Source organism: Myripristis murdjan, chromosome 18, assembly GCF_902150065.1.
Source record: "Myripristis murdjan chromosome 18, fMyrMur1.1, whole genome shotgun sequence".
Taxonomy (NCBI): Eukaryota; Metazoa; Chordata; class Actinopteri; order Holocentriformes; family Holocentridae; genus Myripristis; species Myripristis murdjan.
The window spans coordinates 23,786,142-23,813,734 of NC_043997.1; the positions used below are offsets into that span (position 1 = coordinate 23,786,142).

Here is a 27,593-nt window from a genome sequence, read left to right on the forward strand (position 1 = left end):
TTGAAGAAAATATGTTGCTTCTTTATTTTGTACTGCATTTTAGAAATGATAAAAAATAACAGTTATACATAGTTGTCAAATGTCTCCTTCTTTGTCTGTGGTTGTCTGTGCGACTACCAACACACAGTTTTACACCTGCCCAATGGAAAACGACATGAGGTCATGAAGCAACGTGCACAAAGACAGAAACAGTTTACACCGTTACAAAAAGTTTCTTCACTTGGAAGTTTGTGATGCTCACCATTTTCCAGCTATCTGCCTTATGCCTTATTTACTTGTGTTTCAGATTTTTCTCACCAGTTATTCACAAGAATAATTAAAGTACATCAAACAAAACAGAAAAAATCACCCAAGTGCAAGACGTATAGCCAATGTCTTTTTTCAATAGTGAGAGCAGTGTTTGTTCCTTAACCCCCTGAAACCTCAGCAGATTCATTTGATTTCCTTTGAAAGCGCAGGAATACGCAACTTACCAAGAAATGACCCAAGAATTAGCAAGACATTAGTCAGAAGTTACAAGGAAAAGACCTGAAAATTGGTTTTCTTGTGAAAGACATCTGAACACTGTTCAAATGTCTTAAACTAAACTCAAGGAATGTGAGGTCCATCCGGGTTTCAGAGGCTTAAGCAGCCGTCCACTTTCGGAGGACATTTCTAGCTTTCAGTCCTGAGCAGATCACCATCAACTTGGGAACTTTCTTCTTCATTCCAGTAGTTTCAAAGTCCCACTTCCTTTTTGCATAATTGTAATTTAGGTGAAGAGGGTCAGTGAAAAACTTTGAACACCAGCTCACACCAGGTAAATATAATACTACAAAAAAATCTTAACAAAAAACAAAACAAAAAAAAGGTGTATCTAACACTGCTGTTGTACCCAGCCACCCTGCATCTGTGTTATGTCTGCTGATCCAGCATGATCTCGCAGGTTCGTCCCAGTTCTCCCAGTTTGACCTTGGCGTACTCGGCTCTGTTCAGTGCCATCTGGCAATCCTTCCTGGCAGAGTATGTGGAGCCTTCATGGGGCTGGCCGGTGGCTACCTGGGGGGGGGGGGGACAGGAGAGTCACTGTCTGGTTTATTTTCCTGGTCACTGGCTAGGTTTCCATCCAATGATGTGAATTAAACTGAAACTAAATCAAATTAGACAAGCTCACTGGAAACATCAAAAACATAATGTCATTCCAATGAGTAGAAAAGCCTCTGAAAGCGGCATTTAGAGCATCGTGGGGCGCCAAAACTCTGAACTGATGTCCAGGAGAATAATACTACACAACTAAATCTGAGCAAAATGTCAAGAGTAAACTCAGCTCCAAGGTATCAGATAGATAATCAGTGTTGTACTGATCCAGAAACTCTACATTAAATAAGTAATTCATTAAACAAAGTCATATCCACTATATGAGTAAATCCTTGTATCAGTCCAGCCTCAGTATTTACTACCATAACACTGGTTCAACTTTGTAGGAAATAGTCTAATCAAGCAATGATCCCTTACAGAGCCCCGCTATTAAAATGTCCACCAAAAGAAAAGAAAAGGAAGAAAAAAAAGCTAACCCTTTTCTTTTAAGAGGTTTATTTTTCCATCTGAAGAAAATGCTTTTTCTTTTTAAGTTTTAGAAGTGAGTTTTTTGGGCAGTCTCGAGATTTTTTTTCCTTACAATTTTTGCTTTAATTGGTAATTTAATTTTAAATGTTGTAACAATAATAGGAAATATAGTTTTCAGGAATTTTCTATTTTTTAGATTTTTTTTAACCATTATTTTCAGATTTTTGCATCATTTTCAAGTAATTTTATTCCTCAGTCATTTCTTCTTCATTTCCTCATTGTCTTTTTTCTCCATGTATTTTCTTTTGGTTTTAAAGTTATATGGTGATTTTTAAACTTGCATTGTGCAAAAATGGACATAAGGAGCATTATTCTAATGATTTGCAGACTTGGGGGGTGAAAACTGTGAGTGAGAGGGCGACAGACAGAGCGAGTGTGTGACCTGTGTGAGGTAGCGGATCTGGCCACTCAGCTCGCTCTCCACTCGGTTGACTGAGCTCTGGAACTGGACCAGCTGTCTGTCCAGGAAACTGGCGTTGTGCTTGTCTTTAGAAAGCTCCAGAACAATATTACCTGCAGGAGCAACCACAGCACATCATACATGTCATTTCAAACTCAGTATCAGTCACCAACTGCACACTGTAGAAACACTTTATAACAGTTTTGCCTGAAGGATGAAAAAAAAATCAACATCATGTCACACTAAACATTTTTACTCTTAGTGAATACAGTAAGTCTAAGCCTGTGGCCCTTATGCTTTCCATTGTTTAGCTTACAGTGTGTAGAGAATCTCACCCCAGACTCCATTCAAATATATGGCGGTTTACTGCCTGCTTTGCTCATTAACGTATGTCCACATCACATGAATCATGACTCAGCACCTTTTCTCAATCATCAGGAGAGCCAAGGAGCCACTGCTCACCTCAACATACAATTACTCCACCAAGCACTTTCTCTCAATAAAATGCAAACATCCAGTAACATAAGTATAATACACATATCCTGCAAAATTGCTTCAAGATATTATGCAGTGATATTATGCAGACTGTATGATGCAGGCTGTGGCCTACTAGAGAGGATGTGTAACCTACTGTGGATCTGAACAGTGATCCCAATGCAAACCAACACAACAGGCTGAATACATTATATCTCAGTTCTTCAGTGTTGCATATAAACATTACTGTATATTATATTAGCTAGATGAAAAGTTTGTTTTGAACATCACCACAGCACAAGCTTTCATTCTGAATGGGCGTTTTGCTTGATGTAACTTCCATGTGATCACATTGAAAGAAAAAAAAAAAAGCAAGAAGCAGCACAGCCAGATTGCTGTTTTGCTGTCTCATAACAGGGAGAGGATTAGATAGAGAGATGCACTTTATTGATCCCAAATTCTTGTGTTCCAGTTGCAGGTTGTTTACACACTGAACAGAAACAAAAGTAAACTACACAAAATATACCTCTCAACACTAGGACAGAGATATATCTTCAGAAAACTTAAGCACAAGAAAAACTTTGCATTTATAAAAAATAAACTATACCAAAATATATCTATAGACTTTTGACCTTTGAGCCATACTGTATGTGTGTGATTTCTCACCAGCACACTGGAGGATCATTGCTATCTCCTTCTCCACATCCTCCAGAGCTCGGAGCCGCTCGTTCGCCATCTGCAGCCAGAAGAGAGGCTCTGTCAGTCTGACAGGGAGCAGCTGATGAGCCCGCCTGCCTGTATGTCTCAGAGACAGAGACTGTAAAATATCATGAAATTAATCTTGTCTAGTTGACTTGCAGTGCAGCATATAAACCTTTGGAGAGATACCAATAATAAGATACCAAAGATATTTTAATTTCATGTATGTTACTCTACCATTTCTGAACTTTCAACCTTTTTCACCTCATCAAGTAGTCCCAAAGCCGATTATGCCCACATAAAAAACAAGCCTGATAGCACTTTCTCCCCAAATAATTGTAATTAAATGATAAAGAAATGGGTACCAGGACATTACGCTTATTAAACTGACATAATCCACTTTGTTTGTTCAGTTATGCACAAAAAATGTTATTTGTCTGTTCAATGTCCTGCATGTGTGCAGCTGATTACTTCAACAAGGAGGAGCACAAGCTTCTCCTTTTCTACCCACTGTGTCATCTATTCCCTCGTCTTCCTCTTGCGTAATTTCTCTGTCGTTGTATGTGTTGTTCTGATTGGCCCCCACTTTCCCTCCCTGGCTGTGAACCATTTCACCATCTTCTGCATGTGAAAGCAAACCCTCCACACCACCAGCTGCTGAGTCTCTGCAGCTTTCATCTAGTCCACACAGCCCGCCCAAGCTGCACTCTGATCTCCTCCACAACTGCAACACTTTATGAATCACAAAGAGCTGGGCGGTCTATATCATAATATAGGACTAGATATCATCTGGGAGTTTTGATATAGGTGTTGTCTTTTCCTGATTTTAAAGGCTGCATTTTAGTAAAGGGCTACATTTTTGAAGTTATGACTCTGCTGTAGCTGCTCTGTTATTTACCTCCACCTGCTTGGTCATCATATCCACATAAGTAATGACTGTTTATCCAAAATCTACATCTTACGAGAGCACCATCAGTCTTCCCTACTATATCGTCACAATATCAAGGTATTAGGTCGAAAATATCGCGATATTTGCCCATATTCATGTACACCTGCACACCAAGCATATCTCAGACAACATTTAGGGCACTGCAGAGACGAAGAGGGTCTGACATGTTATATTTCATATAGCAAACAAAACTTGTCCGCTAATACTGTACCCTTAAAGTTTAAACTGGATAATAATAATAATAATAATAATAATAAAACTCGCTGTCATTCCTCAAACCAGGTTTGTGTGAGCTAGCACACCACAACGCTGCCACTCCTGGAACAAGACCCCCTTTTTCTTGTTTGACTGTCAGTGTTGTATATTTATAGCTATAAAAAACAAACTCTGGACGCTTTCACAGTTTAAATAGTTTACATTACTCCCGGATAGCTGACAAGCCAATGGCAAACTCCAGTTAGCTTCACTAGCTCGTCCCTCTCTACACCTCACCGTCACTTTGTGTTTAATCTTCCCCTAAATTAACTTGAGTTTCCTAGGATAGCGACGGATTTTGTTTTCTCTTTGTTTTCTGAATGTAAGTCAATTAGCAGATCCGTCACTACCCTAGGAAACGCAGAACCCCTTCCCGAAACATTCTTTATCATGCTCTTCATCCCTTTTGGATTCACGTGCTTGTAAACCTGCCCCTGGTTAGCCTTTGTTCCCGCTCGCTCCCTTCTTCTAGCTAACCAGTGTACTTGTTCGCTTCCGTGATATTTACCTTCCCTGTCCGCTCGCTGGTCAGTTTTTACTCAGCTGGACAAAACAGGCTGAGCCAAACCTTCTCCCTTGGTGTTTTCTCCCACACAGCAGCACTCCGGTGCTCCGCGAGCCGCCCGGACCAGAGGAGGCAGGACAACAACAAGGAGCTCAGCAGAAACACGTCACCGCGTCGCGCAGTGATGAGGTAGATCGTGGCGGTGAGGCAAGATGGCTACCTCTGCTTGGCTGCATGGCCCCTCCAGTATGCGTCTAACGGAGGGTTTGGTGTCCGTGCTGAAGGAGCAGCGTCCGGAGTACCTGCCCGCCCTGCTGGCCAACTACAGAGAGCATGGCGTCTTCCCGACACAGGTCAGAGGCCGGGCCGCGGCGGCGGGCTGGCGGGGAGCCGGGCTCCCGGTTAGCCCGCAGCCGCTGCATGCCGGACGGCTTTGTTGCTGTGCGCTCCGGTCGCTTCCATCTGGAGGAAGAGCAGCTCGGCTGTGACACAAGCCGAGCCTCGTCTCATGTTAACCTGTTTCTCTGTGTGTGTGCAGGGTGCAGCAGCCGCCGGGGGGCTGGTGGGCTTCAGCAATGCCAAACTTGGCTCCAGCAAGACAAAGTGAGAAAATTAATGTTTTAGGCTAATATTATACTGTCATGGTGTTGTTGATACATGTTAAAACAATGCTGTTAATGTGATAACCACGTGTAATATTTATCAGTGCTTTACATAATGTGTTTAGTGTTATTCCTGTTTATCTCTCCCCTTACTAAAGTTTGAGTCTTGTACCTCGCAGTAAGAGCAAATCTTTATGGACAGTGGGACTCAGAAAATAGGCTTATCTCCTGATCTGATACTATCACGATACTCTGTTGACGATTTGATTGATGTATTGCGATTCAATATTAAGATTTGTTGTGATTTTGGATTTTTGAATTCTCTTCTAGTTTGTGGCTGTAAAGTTTCATGAGGCTGTGATTACCCTAAAGGTCACTATAGGTCATTTTATACACTGACATGAAGTTTCAAAAAATGCTCTGACTGCAGTGAAATGGCTGCTATGGGGGCTAACATCATCACACAGGAATCAAATGTGGCTCACTGAATCCACAAGAGTCTCAGCTTTCCAGACCCAATTTACTCAACTCCAAGACTGTTTAGGCCACAGTCAGCACAAATACACCATTTTACATCCGGCCACAAGAACACATTTGGACTGCATGGTTTGTGGCCCAAACTGCATGGGATTAGCATGAGGTGGGCACGTCTGCAAAGGGGAGAGCCGTGGCTGCCCAGAGAACCCATTTTCATCCAGAGATCTGGAGGTCAGAGGTCAAGGAACTCCTTTGAAAATGACGGTTTCTCCCTCACCAGAATTCAGCCTAATTCTGGCGTTATATTTCTCCACCTTGTCGACAGCCTAGCATGATATGCTTGGTACAAACATAAATAAAGAATTGGATTGGAAAATCAGTAGTCTACAGTAGTCTATGCAATGTACCTAAACAGACATACATAGCCTACATGTAAACCATAACTAACTCTCGTGGATTGCGTCATGACAGATGGGCAGTGAGTTAAAAAACACAATATACAGTTAAAAGACAATCTGTGCAATGGCAACAATGCGTGTAACTTATTTAATGCATTCCATTAGTTTGGTTAGCCTCATACGAAGCCAGTATCTGTACTTTAAATTGATTCAGTAAAGGAAAAAAAAAAAAAGATTAAAAATCCTAAAAAAAAAAAAAAAAAAAAAAAAATTGCGACACTTAAGTGAATTGATTGTTTTTTCCCGCCACCTCTAATGTATAGAACACAGCGACAAATTCTAATCAAAATTGACGCCTTCTTATCCGAAAAATGCCATATTTCACAAAGTAGGACTCTCTAACCTTTGCTGATTCCCCAGCATCCTCTCTTCACTTTGCAACAGTTAATTCAACAAAACTTGGACTTTTAAAGCAAGTTAATCTGCTTTTCCTACCACTGTTAACTTTGACAGCCAGTTTTGGGTTTAGTGTCTTGGGTTTAAGTCTTTTGACTAAAATGCATTTTAGTTTAGTCACATTTTAGTCATTTGAGTTACATTAGATTTGGTCTAGTTTGACAAAAAGGTCTTCATCAGTGAAAACTAACCCTACTGAATTATTTATTAGATGTTTTTCCTCTGTAAATAACTCATTAAATTATTTGGAGTTCAATGCCATGCTCTCTCCATACCAGTATGTGCATTTTGGATCGTGTATTCACGCTCTGTCACTGTGTGTGTGTGTGTGTGTGTGTGTGTGTGTGTGTGTGTGTGTGTGTGTGTGTGTGTGTGTGTGTGTGTGTGTGTGTGTGTGTGTGTGTGTGTGTGTGTGTGTGTGTGTGTGTGTGTGTGTGTGTGTGTGTGTGTGTGTGTGTGTGTGTGTAGGTTCGAGGGCCTGTGCCTGCTCTCCATGTTGGTTAAGGACAGTTCCAGTGAGCTGTTTCAGCAGCACTGCCTGTCCTGGCTGCGCTCAGTGCAGCAGGTCATACAGGTAAGGTGCACACAAATACACACTCGCACACTCTTTGCTTGTGATAGACTGTGCAATATATGTCCAGTTGTGTACATACATGCACGACATCTGTGCTTGCATGTTGTACAATAGGGCTGCATGATATGGCAAAAAAAAAAATCATATTGCAATTATTTTGACAGATATTGCGATAATATTTACAATTTTAGTGAGAGTGATCATTTTTGAATCCTAATTTTAATTTTTACTGGGAAAAAAACTAGTAAAAAGATGATGATAGGAGGAGAATTTGATTTGTAGGCAGTTCTCCACAAAAGTTCATTTATAATGCCGTACTGTCACATTTTGCCTCTTATCAAAAAACTTCAGCTGCTGCACTTTGGATATTGCACTGATCCATATTGCACCTTCGATATGATTTCAATTTAGAATGAACTGAGTGATGATCTTTAGTCTGTCTCCTACTTTTCCTCCATCTCTTTTCTCTCTTCTTCATCCTCTGCCTGCCACGGATGCTCCTCCTTCCTTTGCTATTCTGACTGTGTCTCCATCTCTCCTCTCTCCTCCGCCCCTCTTGATCTCACCCCCCAGTCCCAGGCTCCAGTTCAGACTATCCATCTAGCGGTGAGTGTTCTGCAGGACTTGTTGCAGTACTCGGCCCAGCTAGCGGAACTGGCCAGGGAGGTTGGCCTCAACTCCGTCCTGGGCATCCTCACCTCTCTGCTGGGCCTCAAGACCGAGGTGAGAGACTAACTGTGAAACTGTACAGAGCAGAGCAGGGACAATATGCTTGTCTCCCGATTCAATACTGTCATGATACTTCATGATAAGGTCACAATGGGTCATTTTATACAGTGATGTCAAGTTTCAAAAAATGGTCTCACTACAGTGAAATGGCTGCTATGGGGGTCTAACATCATCACACATGAATCAAATGTGGCTCATTGAAACCCACAAGAGTCTCAGCTTTCCAGTCAAACCCAATTTACTCAACTCCAAGACTTTTTAGGCCTCAGTCTGCACAAACACACTGTTTTACAACAGGCCACAAGAACACATTTGGACTGCATGGATTGTGGGCCAAACTGCATGGGATTTCATTCAGAGATCTGGAGGTCAGAGGTACTGCGCTGAAAATGGCCAGGCCAGATTTTCCCTCACCGAAATTGAGTCTAACTTTGGAGCAGTATTTCGTCCCCTTGCTGACAACCCAGCATGACGTGCGGTTTCCTCGGGCCATCATAATTTTGCCCTGGTTGAACTGTGCTCAAGAGAAGGGCTTTAACTTTATGGTTGATTGGGGAAAGAAAAGTCAACTGAAAATTGTATGAGGTGATTGAGGAGTGAAAACCTTTTTCTTTTTTAAATTATACAAGTGGCATGAGTGTTATATTGTCTGATATGTTAGTATGTGGCAGTGATTTGACAGGGTCCACTGGATTTGCCTGCTGGGTCATCTTGGCTGGAGGATTCAACGGTTCCATTAAACGCATCCCAGTTGATTTAAATTAAGACCTTTACTATTGCATAATCGAAATGCTCTTTCAGAGACCTTTGCATAGGTTTCAGTGTACAGTTTTTTTGTCTTATAGTCTAAATGCTGTTTCAGAGTCTGGTGGAAACTCTGCCACTTTCTCATCTTTTTTCCATGTGTTCTGCCTGTGATGACAGTGTGAGCTGGCAGCCATGGAGGGGATGACTGCCTGCATGATCTACTACCCCAAAGCCTGTGGATCCCTCAGGGTAAGGGGTTGTATAGAGGGTGATCCCAGTGGGATCTTAAACCCTGCAAACCAGGACTGTATTGTCTTCTTGTTGATCACACTAAGACAGGGAGAGTTTCATATGCCCAACATGGACTTGATGTACCTATAACAGGACGTCAGGTATTTATACCTGGTGTCCTTTTTATTGATCCATTACACCGCTAACTGTAATATAAGGAATGTGCTTCCTTCTCTTACAGGACAAACTCGGAGCCTATTTCCTCTCCAAAATGGACAGTTCCAACAAGAAAACACAGGAGGTTTGTGGTTGTCGGCATCGGTCAAGTTCTTGGCTCTGGTTTTATTTTATTGTCCTGCTAAATATGTCTACTTTGTGTCCCTCTCCTGTCTCACACACAGATGGCCTGTTACTGTTACGGTCGCCTGCCCTGTCTCGGGGGGGTGCTGGAGAGAGGTGTGGGTGCTGGCAGGGCGGAGGGCTGGGCCAATCAGATTCACTGTCTGCTGGCCTCTGCCAATGGCTTGCTGGCTCAGATGTACCAGGGGTCAGAATCAGGTATCAGGGCTTTAATTTTGAAAATACAATGCATATATGAGTAGCCAGTATTTACAAATCGTATCGGTGGGTTTCTTCACCACTCTAAAAATAAAATCTTTGACAGGCCACATAACTGTGCCACCAGCCTGTGTGTGCCTTTGTGCTCCCTTGAACACGACTGTAATGTTTGCTGCTGTGACAAGTATAAGATGAAAGGCTGATGTAAAGCTCGCTGTGACAGATGGAACGGTGCAGTATGAGGGGCCGGGAGTGGAGCTGCCTTTCCCACCTTTCGACCAATCAGACCCTCTCCTGCTGCTGCAGCTCCAGCACAGATACTCCGCCGTCTGCCTGGCACTCAAACACACACTCAGGTAGAACACCCTCACACACTGTACTTTACAGGCCAAATCAGACCGTTTGGAAACACACATGTTAGCGATACTTCTAGGTAGATAACTGGCTTACAGTTTGCAGTCAATCACTATCTTGTCTTTATGTGTCAACTGTGCAAACTTTTATTATTTTGGTATTTTATTGCTTAACATAATGGTTCAGCAATGGGGTTCCTGCTTGGTGCCGGATGGTTATATTAATACAGCAGAATATCTATACATTTATAACACTTAGAAGATCATAAATAGTGTTCCACTCATTTAGTAACAAATAGATGAAACAGCTCCAGCGCTGCACTGACAACAGTCTCCTTAACGCAAGACGCATGCTTCTTGCGTTAAGGAAGCGTTGTAATAACTACAGCCGCAGTTGGTGGTGTCTTAGAGAACTCAGAGAAATTTCTTTCTTCCCTTTTTCCTTTTTCTGCCTTTTTTCTACCGACCATCCTTTGGTTTGCTTCCACCATGTACAAATATTGCCAGTAAACCCATCCAAAGACCAAACCCACGTACACAACCACAGATCCCAGCCACAATAACCATGTCCCAAATATCACAATATACAGCCAACCATGCACACAGACATGTTCACAAACAAATACACAACAGACAAACAGTTTTTTCCCCTTCTGTTTTGCATTCTTTGTTTTTTCTTTCTTTTCTCTTCCTTTCTACCCTCATTGCTGTCGATCACACTGGTTATGTAAGACTGGTGTTATTAGTGTTATTACTACTATTATTAAATAATATCATTCCCTGTCTCTTAGGAGCTCGTTTATATTGTATTTCAATTGTTATATGTACTTTATATTACATGTATTTACATTATACTTTTTCCTTTTTTGCATTTGTCAAAATGTTTTTTTTCTTCCACTCTAAAGTATTATAATAGATATATGAAAAGTAGAACTGAGTGTTAAATCACTTGTTATGTATTTGTCTTGCTTCACCAATAAAAAAGTGGGTTTTTGTCCAAGTGTATTAATAATAATGTGAGTGCACAACCTCTGACAGTAGGAACAAACCCAGTGTCAAAGATGCCTTTGCTTGTTTGTTGGTGTCAGAGTGGATCCAGCCTCAGCAGTGCGTGTGCCAGTCAGACCAGTGCTCAACCTTGTGTGTCGGGCCCTCGCCATCAGCTCCAGGAGCATAGTGAGTACACACACACTAACTCTTCCTCTCTGATAACTGTTTTAGAAATGGCGTGCTTGCATGTTCCCAGTGATTACTTGTCAGTCAGTGTGGCCACTATCGTGACACCTTCTCTGTGGATTTTCCTCTGGTGATGTTTGAGACTCCGCAGGTGATACTACTTTGTTTGTCTGCTCATTCATGGTGGCTGCCATGTGGCCGGGAAATGCACAAACTTTAATGAGCTGTATAATAATTATTGACTGAATGATTTGGTGACTAAAATGATAAAAAGATCTGTTTTTTATATCTGATTAAAAGTTTCCATGAAAATATTGCATGTGTACAGAAACACAGTCAGACTATGCAGAATAACTGTAGTGAACCCAAGTATTCAATTTAAACTGTGTGTGTGTGTGTGTGTGTGTGTGTGTCAGAATGTGACAGGAGATGGAAGTTTGAGGCTGCTGGTGTTGCCCTCCGTTCACACCAGCACACTAGACATCCTGTCAGCTCTCATCACAGTGTGAGTACTCTGTACTATTCAGGCGACTCGGAAATGTTTAAAATGCACCTCACACTGACAGTGAGTCCAATGATTCTCTTCTGCAGTGTTCATTATAATTCATATAATTATGTATACACCCTACCCCTCCACTGGAATATGTGGATAATGCTAGCAGGTATTTCAGACAAACCATAGCATAATCTGTATTTTTGCTCTTTCAATTCCTGTGTATTGGTATTCAGCAAGTAAGTAAAGTTGGTGAGGAAAACATTTTACAAAGAAATGGAAACAAAAGATGACAAAAGGTAAACTAAAAAGTAGACTAAACAAATATACACACTTTAACAAGAAATATATATGTCAAGCACTAACATTAATTTATAGTGTATCTCTCATCTACCCCTTTATTTACTCTTACTTGTAGTAGGTGCATCTTGTCCCTTCATTACCAGAAGATGCTAAAAGATTATTATGTGCTGCCTTTTCCTGCCTTTGGAGTGTTAATGTGGAGTTCAGTTTTATGACGGGGTGGCACTGACGCTGAGTGCTGTGTGTTGTGTGTTGTGTTGCAGCGTGCGCAGCAGCATGGTTCAGTACTCCGCTGTGCTGCAGAGGCTGTTTTCCCAAACCCTCTCTGCGTGGGCGCCTCAGCCTGAAGCCAGCCCGGGACAGCAGAGAGCCTTCAGGTAACAAAAGGGTTTCATACATCACTGTCATGCTTTAATTTGTGTACTGCACCAGGCTAATTTAAAGCTTGCTTACTTCAGTGAGGAAGATGTTTGCAGTTGAATTCAAATTAGAATTCTCATGGTGACACTTTAGTAATCCTCAAATAATGTCAGGCTAACGACTGTGGCAGCCGAGGGGACTTTAGGGTAAGATTTACATTGAAATCACTGGAACAGCTGAGGGACAACAAAGTGTCTTTTAACAAAGGGTGTAGGGAAGTAGATGAGATGGGGGAATCTAAACCAGGGAAGGCTTTTCCCATCTGTTGCTCGGCTTTGGCCTTGTTGAGTCTGAAGAGCATGGCAAACGTGCATTTAGGCCACGTCCAAGTCCATTTTTACTATTTTAACGGCAGAAAAAAGAGTCATTGCCCCATGTGCAGGGATCAAAGGGTTGTATTTAGTCCCTTAATTAATCATGGTTGTGTTTTGGGCATAACATGCAATAAACCAATTGAAATGCTCATTCCCATTAAAAACTAGGTGCGACTGCGCCCTGGCTGATTGCTATCATAATGGCAGATTTGCCTCATAGGAAGGAACACCTCCCTGCAAAGGAAATGGATGTGCTTGTGCATGAAGTGAAAGCACACAAGCAGGAGGGTGGGCACAAGTGCATTTGCTGTTTACACAACGTGGCTGCTGGACGGGAAAATGTCTTTGCTGGTTGGACACTAAAATAGACACTAGATAGATAGGGCCCATTATAGTGATCACTCATGAGCAAAATGCACATTTACCAGTTCATATCCACTGTTCATGAACGAGAGGCAAATGAAATGTGGACTTCCTTTGGTAAAGCAGTTTTATATTTTCCTTGGCGTGGTTTGAACTTTGGCTGGCAAAACTGTTGTCACATCCAAGAGCCAAGAAGTGGGGATCGTTGATCCCACTTGGCTGTCAACATGGTTGTAATGAAGGAACACTTTATTTTAGCCATTACTGCCCAGCCAGTTTTAGAAAGCAAAACCTTCTACTGCCCACTGCAACCGTTCTCCTCTCCTCACCAGTAAAAATTCCAAAATCCTTCGCTGGTCTTAAGAAAACATTTTCCCATGGCAAAACCAACAACCACTGAGGCGGACAAGAAACGTAGCAAGCAAACTGATTTCCTTGTGTATCACATCCTGGACGTCTCACATTCTGCACACCACGATATAAATTTCAATGAGTCACACCAAGTGCATCTTATTGGACAGTCACCTTCGCACTAAATGCATAGACATAAAAAATCAGTTGCATCTGGTGGCGGAAAAAATTTGTTCAAGTTCACATATGTTCAAGGCTGACTGGTCACTTCCACACCTCGTCATACTTTTGCATGTTTGATATGACGCATTGTTACTTTTTTCATTTGGTCTATTTGGCTTACATATGTCTCAAATTAAAGCAGAAAAGATATTTAAACCAAAGTGACATGCTTGTTTATTTGTCAAAGAAGAAAGGGTGTGACAAGAAAAGGTGCCGTTCATTAAACAAGGAATATCCTTAACTATGAAATGTAACACTGATGGCAGTCATCTTCCTTCTGTCTGCATCAAAGAGAATTAACAAACGCTGTCGTGTATTTCAAAGAGTGCACCCTACCATCAGATCCTGCTGCTGATATGTCTGCTATTATTAGACCTTGTTTGCCTACACAATCCACTGATCTGATAAGTTAGCTGTAGCTTCCTATGAGGTACCACAACGCCTCGGTAATAGTAATTTCCATTAATGCATATCGTGTGTTGTTGAGTTTATTTCTCTCACTTAAAATGAACTGCTTCAGAGTTCACTTGGAACCGATCCGACCACTTCTTCTAAGTGGACTCATTCAAATATTTGGTATTAACCAGGGCTTGATTAGAAGGGTGATCTCCCCTGCTGAAATGAGCTGCACTAAGGACGCATACACACCAGGGTCCAATTTGGCCACAGTAACCACAGCAGGTGAAAAAGCTACCTTTGGAAGAAGTTGCATCTGGTGTGACTTGGAAGTCTGAGTCATGGAAGCTGTTGGCCCTGGTTTACCAAACCACCTAGAGACAGTTTGTGCAGTGTTACAGGCAGCCATTCAAGGTTACACTGCAAAAAGTCAAACTCTTACCAAGAGTATTTGTCTTATTTCAAGTAAAAATGTCTTATTTCTAGTCAAAATATCTCATTACACTTAAAATAAGACATGATCAGCTCAGAAATAACTTGTCTTTAGACAATTTTCACTTGTTTCAAGTGAAAATTTACTTGAAACAAGTTAAAATTTGCTAGAAACAAGAAACATATTCTGCCAATGGAACAAGCAAATTTTTACTTGTGACACAAGTGAACAAGTAAAAATTTGCTTGTTCCATTGGCAGAATTTGTTTCTTGTTTCAAGCTAATTTTAAGTGAAAATTGTCTAAAAACAAGTTTCTTCTGAGCTGATCATGTCTTATTTTAAGTGTAATGAGATATTTTGACTAGAAATAAGACATTTTGACTTGAAATAAGACAAATAATCTTGGTAAGATTTGACTTTTTGCAGTGTAGTTTGATCCAGGGACTCATGGTTTTGATTGGCTGATCAGAGAGACTGGCTAGAGGGACAAAGTTTAGCAACAAGCAAAAAATGAAGACTGTTTATAACAGACGTTGGAATGCTGTTGTGTTAAACAGTGACTGAACAATGTGGGGTTTGATCCTTAATGGTGTATTCAGCAAAGATGCATTTTAGCAGTTTGTGGTGCTTAGCAGGTGTTACTCTCAGATCCTGACTGTGTATTCCTATCATTTATTTCTAATGTGTCTCTTGCTTCATCCCATAGTTCAGTGCGGGTAGCCGTGTACAGAACCTTAGAGCTCTGGGTTCAGGTGGGCGGAGCCTCCAGCAGCATTCTTCAGGGAAACCATACCCATTCTGAACTCCTGTTTGGCCACCTGCTGGGTGACATCACACCGGGGGCGGAGTCCGTCAAGGTGAGCTCGCCTTTAGTTGGTGAATCATTGAAGTAGAGGAAATGACAGATTAGACATCAGGGATATAATCCACAGCGTGCTGTGTGCAGTCGAATGCAGGAGGTTTTGGAAAACTGAAAGAAAAGATGGGATGGAAGGCATTGTTTATGAAGTGCAAATCCACACACTTCACTCACATTGGTTTAAACCTGATTCTCTGTGATTTTTGCACAATTCTGAAAGAAAATATAATATATTTGTGCACACACCCTTTTTAAGCTGCAGCATCTAGTTTTTGTGATCAAAAAATTTGTATCTTGAAGGGTGTTACTCATCTGTAGAGCTCAATGTGTTCACGTTCTTAGAGAACAATATGTTCTGGTAGAATTTTCTAGTAGAATTTCTTATGTGAAAGATAAGGTGAACAGCATTTTCATAGGACTTAATTATTTTCTAGTAGGAAACTTGTAAAATGGAGTAGAAGAGTGAAACAGCATGTAAACTGTTTGCAGCTTCGAGCCGGCCCATCATCTGAAATGCTGGTTTCCCAAAAGCCCGGCCCTCGGCGCACAAAGTCTTTAGTTATAGTGGATGGTGGGCCTTCGCTCCAGAAGAAAGGAGACCTTTTGGCCAATCAGGACACTTGCCTGTCAGCCCTGAAAGGTGAGATATTGCCTCATTATGATTACAACCTATTATCAATACATTTGCTTTAGAGACATTCAGACATTTGGTTACTTACCAACACTGCTTTTTGACTTCATATTTATTTTGTTGTAAAACTGGCCTAAAATTTATTTGTCTAACCTTGGTATTATTGTATTTGAAAATCAGATATAAAATGTATTAGATTTAAATGTTGAGTTGTCTTTAAACAGCTGATCTGGTGTAATGACACTGATGTTTCCATCTTTACAGCACTGAGACAGATCGTAATGACCAGTGGTACACTGCTTAAGGATGATATACACAAGGTAATGCATGTGCATGTGCCTGTCTGCCTGTCTCTCTGTCTGTGCACGTACATGCACTAATTATTTTTTTATATGTTTTTTTCATGCATCTCTTTGCATCATCATTCTCTGTCCCTCCAGTATGTTCACAGCGTTATGAGCAGTCACTTTATCTCATTTATGATCCATAAGAGAACTTAGGCTGCATGTGGGCTACACATTAGAAACAAACATGATGTTATTACCATATAAACTAGACCAACTTGATTCAATAAGATCAGTCAGTAAGTCAATATTACTGCAATAAAAAATAGCAGCCTCCTGGGGTTCAGGTTCATCTATCCATGTTGACCCCACCTATTTCTGTCTGACATTACACTCCGCCATTTTGAATTTTTTTATTTGTTTGTTCCTCTCCTACAAATGTGGCCCATTCAGCATTAAATTTACCACATTAACTCTGGGAACCTACTTGATATCTCTAGTTGATCTTCCATGCCATTTGCCTTCAGGGATCTTGCAAATGCTAGCCAGAGTTCATCAGCTGTTCATTGAAAGTAAAGCACAAAACACATTTGCCCGTGTGTGTGCATTATACAGAAGCTCTTTCTGTTCCAACAATAGGTGGCGCTATTATCGTAAAAAGTTTACATCGCAGAATAAGCTGTGAGGATTTGTGTGAAACATTTTCCAGATGTTCTCAGGTCATGTCCAATTCATCATCTAAAAGTTAGCCATGATTCGCAGAAAGCTGTGTTCTTATGCATAAACACTCCTTTTCAGTAAAATTGTAGTCAGACTTTAAAATTATCATCAAAATTCCACCGTAGGTCTGAGAGAGCTATTTTTTTCCGGCGCATTTCATACCCACCTACTTTCTTACCACATCCTCATCCTCCTCCTCAACAGCAAGCCAGCTAATGTTTTCTGAACTGTTTTTCTGTGTCCCTGCAGCGTCTCCATGACGTCGTCCTGCCGCTGTGTGTCCGCCTGCAGCAGCAGCAGTCCAGTAGCAGCGCTGCGCTGGACTCTGTAGGGGGGATCAGTGGTCAGTACAGCAGCGCCCCCCCTCGACGAGCACTCTACAGGTATTACTGTGACATCGAATTTGTTGCTCATTAATGCTGGGATTATGTCTTCTTGATTATTCTTACCAACGTATAGCTACCAGACAACTCCTGCAACTCAGATTCTTGCTTCATCAGATTAAACTTTATAGATCGCTTTGAGGAAATGAAGTAATCGCAACAGCATAATGAGACAATAGAGCAAAAACATAGAATCATTAGGGCAACAGAAGGTCACAAGCAGATGCAGCTGAAGGTTTGACTATTAAAATGTATGGCCACCTATTAAAATAATATTTCTGTTTATTTTGATTAAATATTCATGCATGGACCCACAGAATCCAGGAAAAAAAGATTTACTTGGCAGCAAAAAGTCGAAACTCGACGAACAAACAAAAGGGCTGTTTTTTGTAAAAATTCAGAATGGCAGAAAATCTCCCTGACACCCGTGGGTCATGTGGCCTGCATGGATAGATGTGTGATCGAATGTAAACAAGTGTAGCTGGGTGTTGTGTGGTGGCCTCAGTGTTTTCTCTCCATGGATCCGCAGACTGCTGCTGGCTCTGGTCCTCGTGCCGTCACCTCGCTGCCCTCCTCCCGTAACCTGCGCCGTGTCTATCTTCAGCCGTGGACGCACCGACCGAAGCCTCAAGGTGAGGCTGCTCTGAGACGAAGTGACAGACTGAGTGTGTGGAACAGGGCTGAGGGGTACAAGTGTGTTGGCTCAGTTACATCCTCGCTGTTCAGGGGGGAAGGCTCTTCAAACATCATTTGGATCATGGCAAGATCCATCCTTATTTAACTCTAAGCTGTTGTCTTGGAGGAAGGTGGACTTGCTTATGACCCTGTGGAGGAAACTTCATGAAGACCACATGAAGCTGTTTAAAGCATTTTTGAAAGGCATGCCAAAATGTTTTGAGATCCTGTTTGGTGAAATACAAAAAATTAAGGGAAAGAGAACTAAAATATACAAAACACTGCTCTGATGTCACCCACAAAAGTAGTAGTTTTTCTACCATTAAGGTAGGTGAAGATGGAGATGATAATGCAACTCTAGTGGGGGAGCCTTTGTAAAGATTAAAGAAACTAATTCTCTCTTTATCTGTTGCTGTCAATCATGGCAATTTTGTTTGAAAAAAAAAAAAAAAAAAAGCCACACTATAACCAGACGAGCGTCACCGACATGTTTTATGAGAGGTCTAAATATATGTTTGGATGGTCAGAATATAAACAATACTGATCACTGGCCACTGACACATTTTCAACCTATTAGGCTACTTCCACAATAGCTTATTTCTAAAAAATTTCACCAGCTGGTGGCACTTGAGGAAAGGTCATAAAGTCACCAAAACAGACAAATTTCAGGCTCTAGGCAACATGAATGTTGTCACCAAATGTCATGGTGATCCACCAGATAGATTTGGAGAAATGGGCCTAAATAAAAAGAGTTTTGCATCAGTGACACAGTGCTTGTCTTTCAGTGGAAGTATGACAATATCATCTGAGGTGTGTGATATCTCAGAGTAGATGAACAGGTCTTTCTAGTAGTTTGATATTGCCTGCCTAAAGCCTTGGGTCATCCATGGTGCGATGCAAATGTCAATTCAGATGCTGCATTTGACTGTCAGATCTAGATTATGGGTCCATCCTAGCCTCCATGTCAGTCAAAACTGACAAACACTTAACGTCCCGCTGCTTATGATTCAGATTATATGTTGTTCTGGTTGCCCCTAATGCGCCTCTGATAAGAGCAGCCTTAATTTAAGTACTTTGTTCAGATCTTCTACAAATGCAAAACACACTTTGACAGTCAGTGTTAAACAGACGCACAAACACACAAATACTTGGAAAGGAAAAATACAGTAAAACATTCAAGTCCCATTGTGACAAAGTTAGACTGCATTAAACAAGATGAAAGCACACGCTTGTATTGCTAACAAACTCTGACTCTGGCAGGTCATTTTATATTAAAATAATGATTTGAATGTGCTGTGTACTGTTGGTGAATGCTTTCTTCTCTGTGAGTCAGCGAGGATGATAACTGAAGATATGTTGTAGCATGTCTGTCTAGAGGTCTTCACTTACTAATCCATAATGTAGCTTTGCTGGCAGTAGGGCTGGGCAGTATGGACAAAATCAAATATCGGGATATTTTTGGTAAAATACCTCACCATTATTATGATGGTATTGTAGGGACGATCGATACGATGAACATTGGTTAGTAATGATGACGACGCACGTAGAAGTAGTTAATAAAACAGCTAGAACAATCTAAAAAAAAATCTGAAAACCGCATCCGTTTACTGTAATACAGCCTTTAAAACAAGAAAGAGACAACATTTATGCCGTGTCACAGTGTTACGATGATCAAAGTCCCAGACGATATCTGGTTTTATATCTCAGGTTGGGTGCATTGCTCAGCCTCAGCTGGCAGGTTGGTCAGAGTGAAAGTGTTTCAGTATGCCACACATCCTGCCACAAGTGCTGGTGTGCAAGAGAAGCAAGAAAAGACTGTGTGTTTCTGTAAATTATGATTGTAAAAATCTGGCTTTTACAGTTAGTGATTGACTCTTTCTGTGTCGGCCCCCACCACAGGTGTCTTCACTCTGCACTGAGGCTCTGACCGTCTGTAACTCACTCCTCCACCCCCGCAACCCATCCATCTCCTTGCCCTTACCACCTCTCACCTTCAAACCCACACCTACCGCCCCGGTCCTCCCCCCCTCCCAAGGACCCTCCTCTGGACTCACTCTACCCACACTCCTGGGGGGCCCCTCCCCTGGCCCTCCCTTCCCCACTCGACACTCCCTCAGCCTGGGTCCCGCCGCTCTGCTGGGCTCCCTTGAAAACCACCTCTCCCTGGTTCCCACAGGGCTGCCAGGCCAGGCTCCCACCCCAGGAGACATGCTTCTCTCCCCTCACGGCCACCCCCAGCCAGACCTGGCTGGGCTGGGCCCCCCCGAGGGACAGAGGCCTGTGTTTGTCCGCTATGACAAGGAGGAAGCAGAGGATGTAGAGATATCGCTGGCCAGTGATTCAGACGACAGCGTGGTCATCGTTCCTCCGGGGATGCTGAGCATGGAGAACCAGCAGGATGAAGCGTCAATAACCGCAAACTCGGCAGCACAAAACCTGGCCTCCATCACCCCCGGGGCCACTAGTGTGGCGTTACCAGGTGGAGAGGGCGGGGCTACTGGGGTCACCACCACCACTGCGCCAACAACAATTGATGGGGTTTCACTTGCCAATGACCTCCCCTCCTCCTCCTCCTCCCTCCTCACCACGTCAACCACCACACCCATCAACTCCTTCCCTCCTTCCAGCGCCTCTCTGGTCTCCCTGGTCCCACCACTGAACTCCACCCCCCTCACAGCTCCGCCCAGCGCTCTGGGCGAGTCGTTACCAGGTGGGCCCCAGCTCCAGCAGATGCTGATGCAGCCCTCCACGCAGGGCCAGCCCAGTCCCATGGGCCTGCCGCTGCAGATGCACCAGCTGCAGAACCAGTTGAACCAGCAGGGACGGCATCTCCACCAGCACCAGCCACAGCCCGCCAGCAACGAAGACTCAGCCGTCATCAACATCAACAGCTCAGATGACGAAGAGGAGGAGGAGGAGGAGATGGAAGATGATGACGAGCTGGAAGAGGAGGAGGGTATGGAGGAGGAAGAGGAGGAGGATGGGAGCGATTTTGCTGAAGATGAGTTTTATGAAGGGGAGGAGTATGAAGAGTATGACGAGGAGGAGGCAGAAGAGCTGGAAGAGGAGGAGGAAGAGGAGGAGGAGGATGGAGATATCCCTCCACTGGAGGGAGCAGAGGACAGGAGGGGAGGGCTAGGAATAGAGGAGGGGAAGGTGCTTCGAGGAGCAGTTGAAGAGGAAGAGATAGGTGGTTTCAGTGTGGAGGGAGAAGCAGAAGGAGGAATAGAGGAGATCCAAGCCAACAGGGCGCTGTTTGGAGAAGAGAGGATGAAAGTGCAGGAAGTGGAGAGCATTGGAGTCCTGGAGGAGGCCAGGGAAGGAGAGGGAGAGGAGGATGAGAGTGAACGGATGGATGACCCCACTATGCCTCAGATCCTCTGTGTGACGGGAGGAGCGCTGGATGAGCGGCAGGAGCCAGAGGAGGAGGCAGAGGGAGGAGGAGAGGGAGCACCACAGGAGGAGGGCCGGTCGTGGGAGCAGGGAGCCAGTGAGGCTCAGCTGACTGCCTCCTCAGAGGAGGGCTCAGCCACTCAGAATCAACAGGTAGGTCCCACAGTGTCCAGATACAGTCGTCTTAAAAGCCACTTGAGGTGACTCTGCATTAAAACTGTATTTCATCCCGTGGTTGTCAGCAAATATGGTGTCATGGAAAAGATCACATGTTAAAACTGCATTTGAAAGCAGCATTCATCCTGTAAGAGCTGAAGATGAACTTATGGTTTTGGTCATTTAGTTTCCATGTGAAACTCCGTTATCAGACATTTTTTAGACATTTACTTAAAATGTTCTTTGAATTTTGAAATCGATTACAATTGTTTTCTTTCAGTACATTTTTACATTTTGATTTACATTTTTAAACTCCTCATTTTTTTCATAACCGTTTGATACACGCAAATCAGGAACAGCAAGCAGTCACAACACCATGGATACCAGTTCTGCACATCCCAAACTGAGAATATAATAATGATAATAACTTTATTTATATAGCATCTTTCCAAACCAAGGTTACAAAGTGCTTTACCGTAAAACAAATAACAAATAAATACACATAAAACAATGATAAAACAAGCTATTAAAAGATCCCATACAACAATAAAAACATACAAGTTACATTAAAAAGCACTGGTTAATAAAAGAATAGAATAGAGGAATAGATCAGCTAGTCCAGCTGCAGCTCTCTCTCTTCTCTCTCTACTCTTCTTCATGGCAGCTTCGCTCTGTTGTTGCTGTTGGATGTAAAAAACACAATGTCTTAATAAAGTGTTGGGCCATAGTAATATTTCGAATTAATTTTACAATAAAGTGGGGCCACACACTTTTTTTCTTAGATTTATTGTTTAAGCAGTTTCAGGCCGAGCCTTGGAGAGGGCTTTTTAATGTTGCTATGGTTACGTTACGTTACGTTATGAATTTACAGCGGTGATTAAACTTGAGCTGAACAATGTGCGCAGTACACAGTTTTAATCAGGAAATAGTATTCACCCAGACCATGGTACAATACATTATACAGAGTGATAACATTTAAGTGCACAATATTTTGAGTGTGACCGGTATTATCCAGAGGAAGAAGACGAATGTTTTGATAGTTCAAATTTGTCAGTGGATTTCTTCTATGGCCTATAAAGTCATAAATAAACATAAAATTTCAGGTGAATAACCCCATAATTACCTGCTGGATATTTCTAGCTATAAACAGACTCCCATCACACACCACCCTCACTCATGTGGAAACAGGGAAAGTACTTCTCTGGTCTCTATCTCAGAATAGTTATTAACAGTTGGAAGTTTTGCATCATATTTCCTGTAACTTTTAATTTAAAATCCCGTCGCACATCAGCAGCTCCTTGGTGTCGTAGTGTTCATCTACCCGGCAGTGTCCTCTCCACTGGCTGTTGAACACTGAGCTCTGAAGATGGAGATGGTTTTGTTTCAGAGTCACTCAAGTGAAAAGTGGGTTGTTGACTTGCAGTTGATTCTGCTCAACAGGAGCAAAGAGGAGAAGCTGCACAGGAGGCCGGCGCCAGTGACGGCCAGCCGCCCGATCAGCAGGAGGAGCAGCCAGCAGCCAAACCAGACGGCGACTCGGCTCCCGCACATCCAGAAACCTCAGCCGCCGCCAGCGAGAAAGAGAGTGAGGAAGAGGAGAAAGATGGAGAGAAGATAGAACAAGAAGGAGCGGAAGAGCAGGGGACACCAGGAGAAGGAGAAGGGGACGCAGAGGATGGAAAAGGAGTGAAGAGGAAGAGAGAGGAGGATCAGAAGGAGGAAGAGGCGGGGCAAAGCACAGAGAAGAAAAAGGTATGTGTATTTACTAGAACTGTGAACTGAGCATATTTGTTTTATTTCTTACACAATATGTCCTTTTCCCATATATTATTCAAGCCATGATTGCTGATCTATGATACACTATATTACCAAAAGTATTCGCTCACCCATTCAAATGATCAGAATCAGGTGTCCTAATCACTTGGCCTGGCCACAGGTGTATAAAATCAAGCACTCAGGCATGCAGACTGTGAAACAAGACATTTGTGAAAGAATGGGCCGCTCTCAGGAGCTCAGTGAATTCCAGCGTGGAACTGTCATAGGATGCCACCTGTGCAACAAATCCAGTCGTGAAATTTCCTCACTCCTAAATATTCCACAGTCAACTGTCAGCTCTATTATAACAAAATGGAAGCGTTTGGGAACAACAGCAACTCAGCCACGAAGTGGTAGGCCACGTAAAGTGACGGAGAGGGGTCAGCGGATGCTGAAGCGCATAGTGCAAAGAGGTCGCCGACTTTCTGCACAGTCAATTGCTACAGAGCTACAAACTTCATGTGACCTTCAGATTAGCCCAAGTACAGTACGCAGAGAGCTTCATGGAATGGGTTTCCATGGCCGAGCAGCTGCAGCCAAGCCACACATCACCAAGTGCAATGCAAAGCGTCGGATGCAATGGTGTAAAGCACGCCGCCACTGGCCTCTAGAGCAGTGGAGACGCGTTCTCTGGAGTGATGAATCACGCTTTTCCATCTGGCAATCTGATGGACGAGTCTGGGTTTGGAGGTTGCCAGGAGAACGGTACATTTCAGACTGCATTGTGCCGACTGTGAAATTTGGTGGAGGAGGAATTATGGTGTGGGGTTGTTTTTCAGGAGCTGGGCTTGGCCCCTTAGTTCCAGTGAAAGGAACTTTGAATGCTTCAGGATACCAAAACATTTTGGACAATTCCATGCTCCCAACCTTGTGGGAACAGTTTGGAGCGGGCCCCTTCCTCTTCCAACATGACTGTGCACCAGTGCACAAAGCAAGGTCCATAAAGACATGGATGACAGAGTCTGGTGTGAATGAACTTGACTGGCCTGCACAGAGTCCTGACCTGAACCCGATAGAACACCTTTGGGATGAATTAGAGCGGAGACTGAGAGCCAGGCCTTCTCGACCAACATCAGTGTGTGACCTCACCAATGCGCTTTTGGAAGAATGGTCAAAAATTCCTATAAACACTCTCCTCAACCTTGTGGACAGTCTTCCCAGAAGAGTTGAAGCTGTAATAGCTGCAAAAGGTGGACCGACATCATATTGAACTCTATGGGTTAAGAATGGGATGACACTTCAGTTCATAGTATGAGTAAAGGCAGGTGAGCGAATACTTTTGGTAATATAGTGTATGTGCTTGTGTTATTATTATTTATTGTGTTATTATTATATATTTATTATTATTTTTAGTTTTTTATTTAGTTGGTTAGATATTTTAACAGTTTATTTCTTGGTTTTTGTTTACACAAATCTAACAATTCACTGTATAAACACCTTTTGACCGATAGATATGTCCTGTCCTTTCAAATGAAAATATTCAAGGAATCTAAAAAATAAAGAAATATATAGCTACACAAATAAAATAATAGTTATAGTTTAGCATGTTGGTAACTACATCATATAATGATACTGCCAGTAGTAATAACAACAAAAACAACCACAATGTCGAAAAAAAAAAAAAAAAAAAGTTGTTAGGGGTCTGTGAACTTGCAGGCACATGCTACTTGTCCAACAGCCCTAGTTACACACAAACACCAGAGACATTTTAGTCAGCCATGAACGTACATCACTAAGGAAATGTTGCCATAGCGATGTAAACTTATCAGTCGCCTCCATCTAACCATATACTTGCTTCATAAAATACATCATATTGTGCACATGTTCTCTCCGTCTCATCAGAAGTTGTCACGTGGCCACCAGTGGGACAGGAGACAAAAGACTTTATGTAATGAAAGAGGTTATTATTGCTTAAAATAAGATGTTGTGTTTCCACACCAAATAAGGCAAGGGTGGCTTTAGTATGGATTTAGTCAGTCATTGTAGAAAGCAGATCAAATATTAATTGCCAAAAATTAGACGGCTTAGAACACATCCAAACATTCAGATGTTTTTAGCTCTGTAAACAAGGTTGAAGATTCTGCAACAGTCGAGAAATACTTCCCTCACACCACGCAGTGCAGCTGTATGGTTACCCATCAAGTGCATGATGGGTAACCAACTGTCTTCAACCCTTCGATCTTCAAACTGATAAAACGGCATTTGCATTTGTGTAATTGGAAAAATACCGTAGTTGTTTTTTACACTTTATGTCAAATTTGTTTGGTTGAAGGTTGAAGATTGACTGCTCTACATGTTATATGAAGCTTTTCACTCAAGATATCATTCGGCCTGGATCAACACATCCTGCAGTGCAATAGCTCTCTGCCTGATCACAATCTGTGTTTTAACCATGGTTGTGATTTTTGTCACGATGCATTACGCAAACCAGCACTTCTTTAACCGTCACCAGACCTGTAAAAGACACACTTCTCCTCAGCTGACGGTGTGTGATCTGAGCTGTTTGCGGATGATACTGTGTTGTTCTGTACTGACCGAAGAGTTATCTACAAGGCATTATTATGTGCTGCTTCTGTAGCAGGGCAGGAGACACTGTATATCAATTAGCTATTATATAATCTATACATAATAATGGCCATGTCCAGGCAGGATCCTGCATGGACTTGGTTAGATTGATGAAAATGTAGTCATTGTACTGGATCATGGAAAGGCAGAGGAAGACAGCGCACAGGACGAGGACACACAGCTCCACGTCGAGCGTCCACTTGTTCAGGCGGACCCCCAACACCATGAGACACGTGTGGTCTGTAGAGCCCGAGGAGCCCCCGGTCCCACCAGAAAAACACCCAGTAGTGTTGGACACCACCATGTCACCCAGCCTTTACCGAGCAGTGATGCAACTGGCAGTGCAGTCTGGTGCCGGCTGCAAGGAAGTGAAGCCGTGATGACATCAGAGAGTGTAGTTAATTCCCAAATTTCTATATTGGGGAATATATGAATGATATAATATGTTTTTGTTTCTTTTCTATTTGTTTTGTTTGAACCAGTCTTCCCTCTCTCCTCACTCAGATGGATGATGAAGCCATGGCCTCGATGTTAGCTGATTTTATCGCCTGTCCACCTGATGATGAAGATGGTGCCTCTGGATCCAACCGCTCATAAAAAAAAAAAAAAGAGAGAGAGAAGAAGAAGCCAACACAAACTGGACTGATCCAGTTTAGACTGGACTGGTAACAGCAGGTCTAGGCTTGTCTGCTGTGCACATGAGCGGTGTGCTCTGCTCAGGCTGTTTGAGGTCAGCACTGAAGGACCTGCTTCAGGTCAGTCGGCCTGATTTGGGCTCAGCGTCTCCTCAGTTTGTTGCATCCACATCCATCCAGACTTTGATTGGACAGCGTCTCAGATGATGCCTTCATTTGCATGCTGTCAGAGTCGTGCAGTCATCGAGCTTCATTAGCACAGCTCCAATAGGCCTTCTTGGATTACATGGTCATTTTGTATCTGCTCTGCTTTGCTCTTTGAGCCACATTCGGTTTTCTTTCATATAATAATCATGTTGATGCTACTGTTAAAATACTGGGAACAAATATTTCATGATTACTGTTAAATTCAAACTTAGTCTTGAGTGGTATGAGAAACAAAGCCTCAGTGAGTGCATGTCTTGACATTTGGACTGGGTTAAAAGGCTGTTGTGGAGACAGCAGATACTGTTAGGACATCACTAGTGGCTCCTCCACAGTTTAGTTACCTCATACAGGATCTCTCTCTTATTTCTTGACATCTTATTCTTTGTTCACAATGTTATTATACTCATAAAAATGTGGCCTCCAGTTTCATTCCTCTCAATATTTTTGCCATCTTCGATCATTTTCTTTCTTTTGGGAAATATTACAATTGAATGTGTCACATCTCAGCCTGCTTTCTAAAAGTTTTGCAACCGGCAAGGACTGGTTTCACAGTTGTACAGAAAGTTTAAAGAACTAGCTACCCAGGGAAATTCATTTTATAATGTTCAGCCGAGCTGTCTCAGCAGAGAGGTAAAGCTATATAAAATGTATTTGATTGGGAGGCTTGTTTTCTTTAACACTAGACATTGTTCTTGTATACAGTACATATTATCTTAGCGTATGAAGTGGTGGTCTTGTATTTCTATGTTTTGTCGATAGTGTTTGGTTTTGTTCTTGGTATACATCA

General features: G+C 42.5%; 2 protein-coding genes across 5 annotated transcripts; one reads left to right on the plus strand and one right to left on the minus strand.

The window, feature by feature from the left end:
• On the minus strand, nt 1-5,040 carry med11 (mediator complex subunit 11). Of its 4 annotated transcripts, none has more exons than XM_030076927.1 (4): nt 4,951-5,040; nt 3,146-3,215; nt 1,988-2,118; nt 1-1,038 (listed from the first exon to the last, which is right to left on the minus strand). In XM_030076927.1, exons 2-4 carry the CDS (start codon nt 3,213-3,215, stop codon nt 895-897), a joined length of 345 nt encoding a protein of 114 aa, XP_029932787.1. In that variant the 5' UTR covers nt 4,951-5,040; the 3' UTR covers nt 1-894. The 4 variants fall into 4 exon arrangements, with proteins under 4 accessions (XP_029932787.1, XP_029932784.1, XP_029932785.1 ...); XM_030076924.1 differs by having other exon boundaries at nt 4,891-5,024; XM_030076925.1 differs by having other exon boundaries at nt 3,146-3,296; nt 4,891-5,024.
• pelp1 (proline, glutamate and leucine rich protein 1) lies at nt 4,993-26,601 on the plus strand. The gene is made up of 19 exons (XM_030076919.1): nt 4,993-5,240; nt 5,426-5,490; nt 7,289-7,394; nt 7,968-8,117; nt 9,048-9,119; nt 9,343-9,402; nt 9,503-9,659; nt 9,883-10,015; nt 11,101-11,188; nt 11,605-11,693; nt 12,248-12,361; nt 15,190-15,340; nt 15,832-15,982; nt 16,238-16,293; nt 17,227-17,360; nt 17,890-17,992; nt 19,935-21,581; nt 23,025-23,336; nt 26,469-26,601. The coding sequence occupies exons 1-19, from the start codon at nt 5,100-5,102 to the stop codon at nt 26,559-26,561; spliced, it is 3,822 nt and encodes a 1,273-aa protein (XP_029932779.1). The 5' UTR covers nt 4,993-5,099; the 3' UTR covers nt 26,562-26,601.
• The last annotated feature ends 992 nt before the right edge of the window (nt 26,602-27,593 follow it).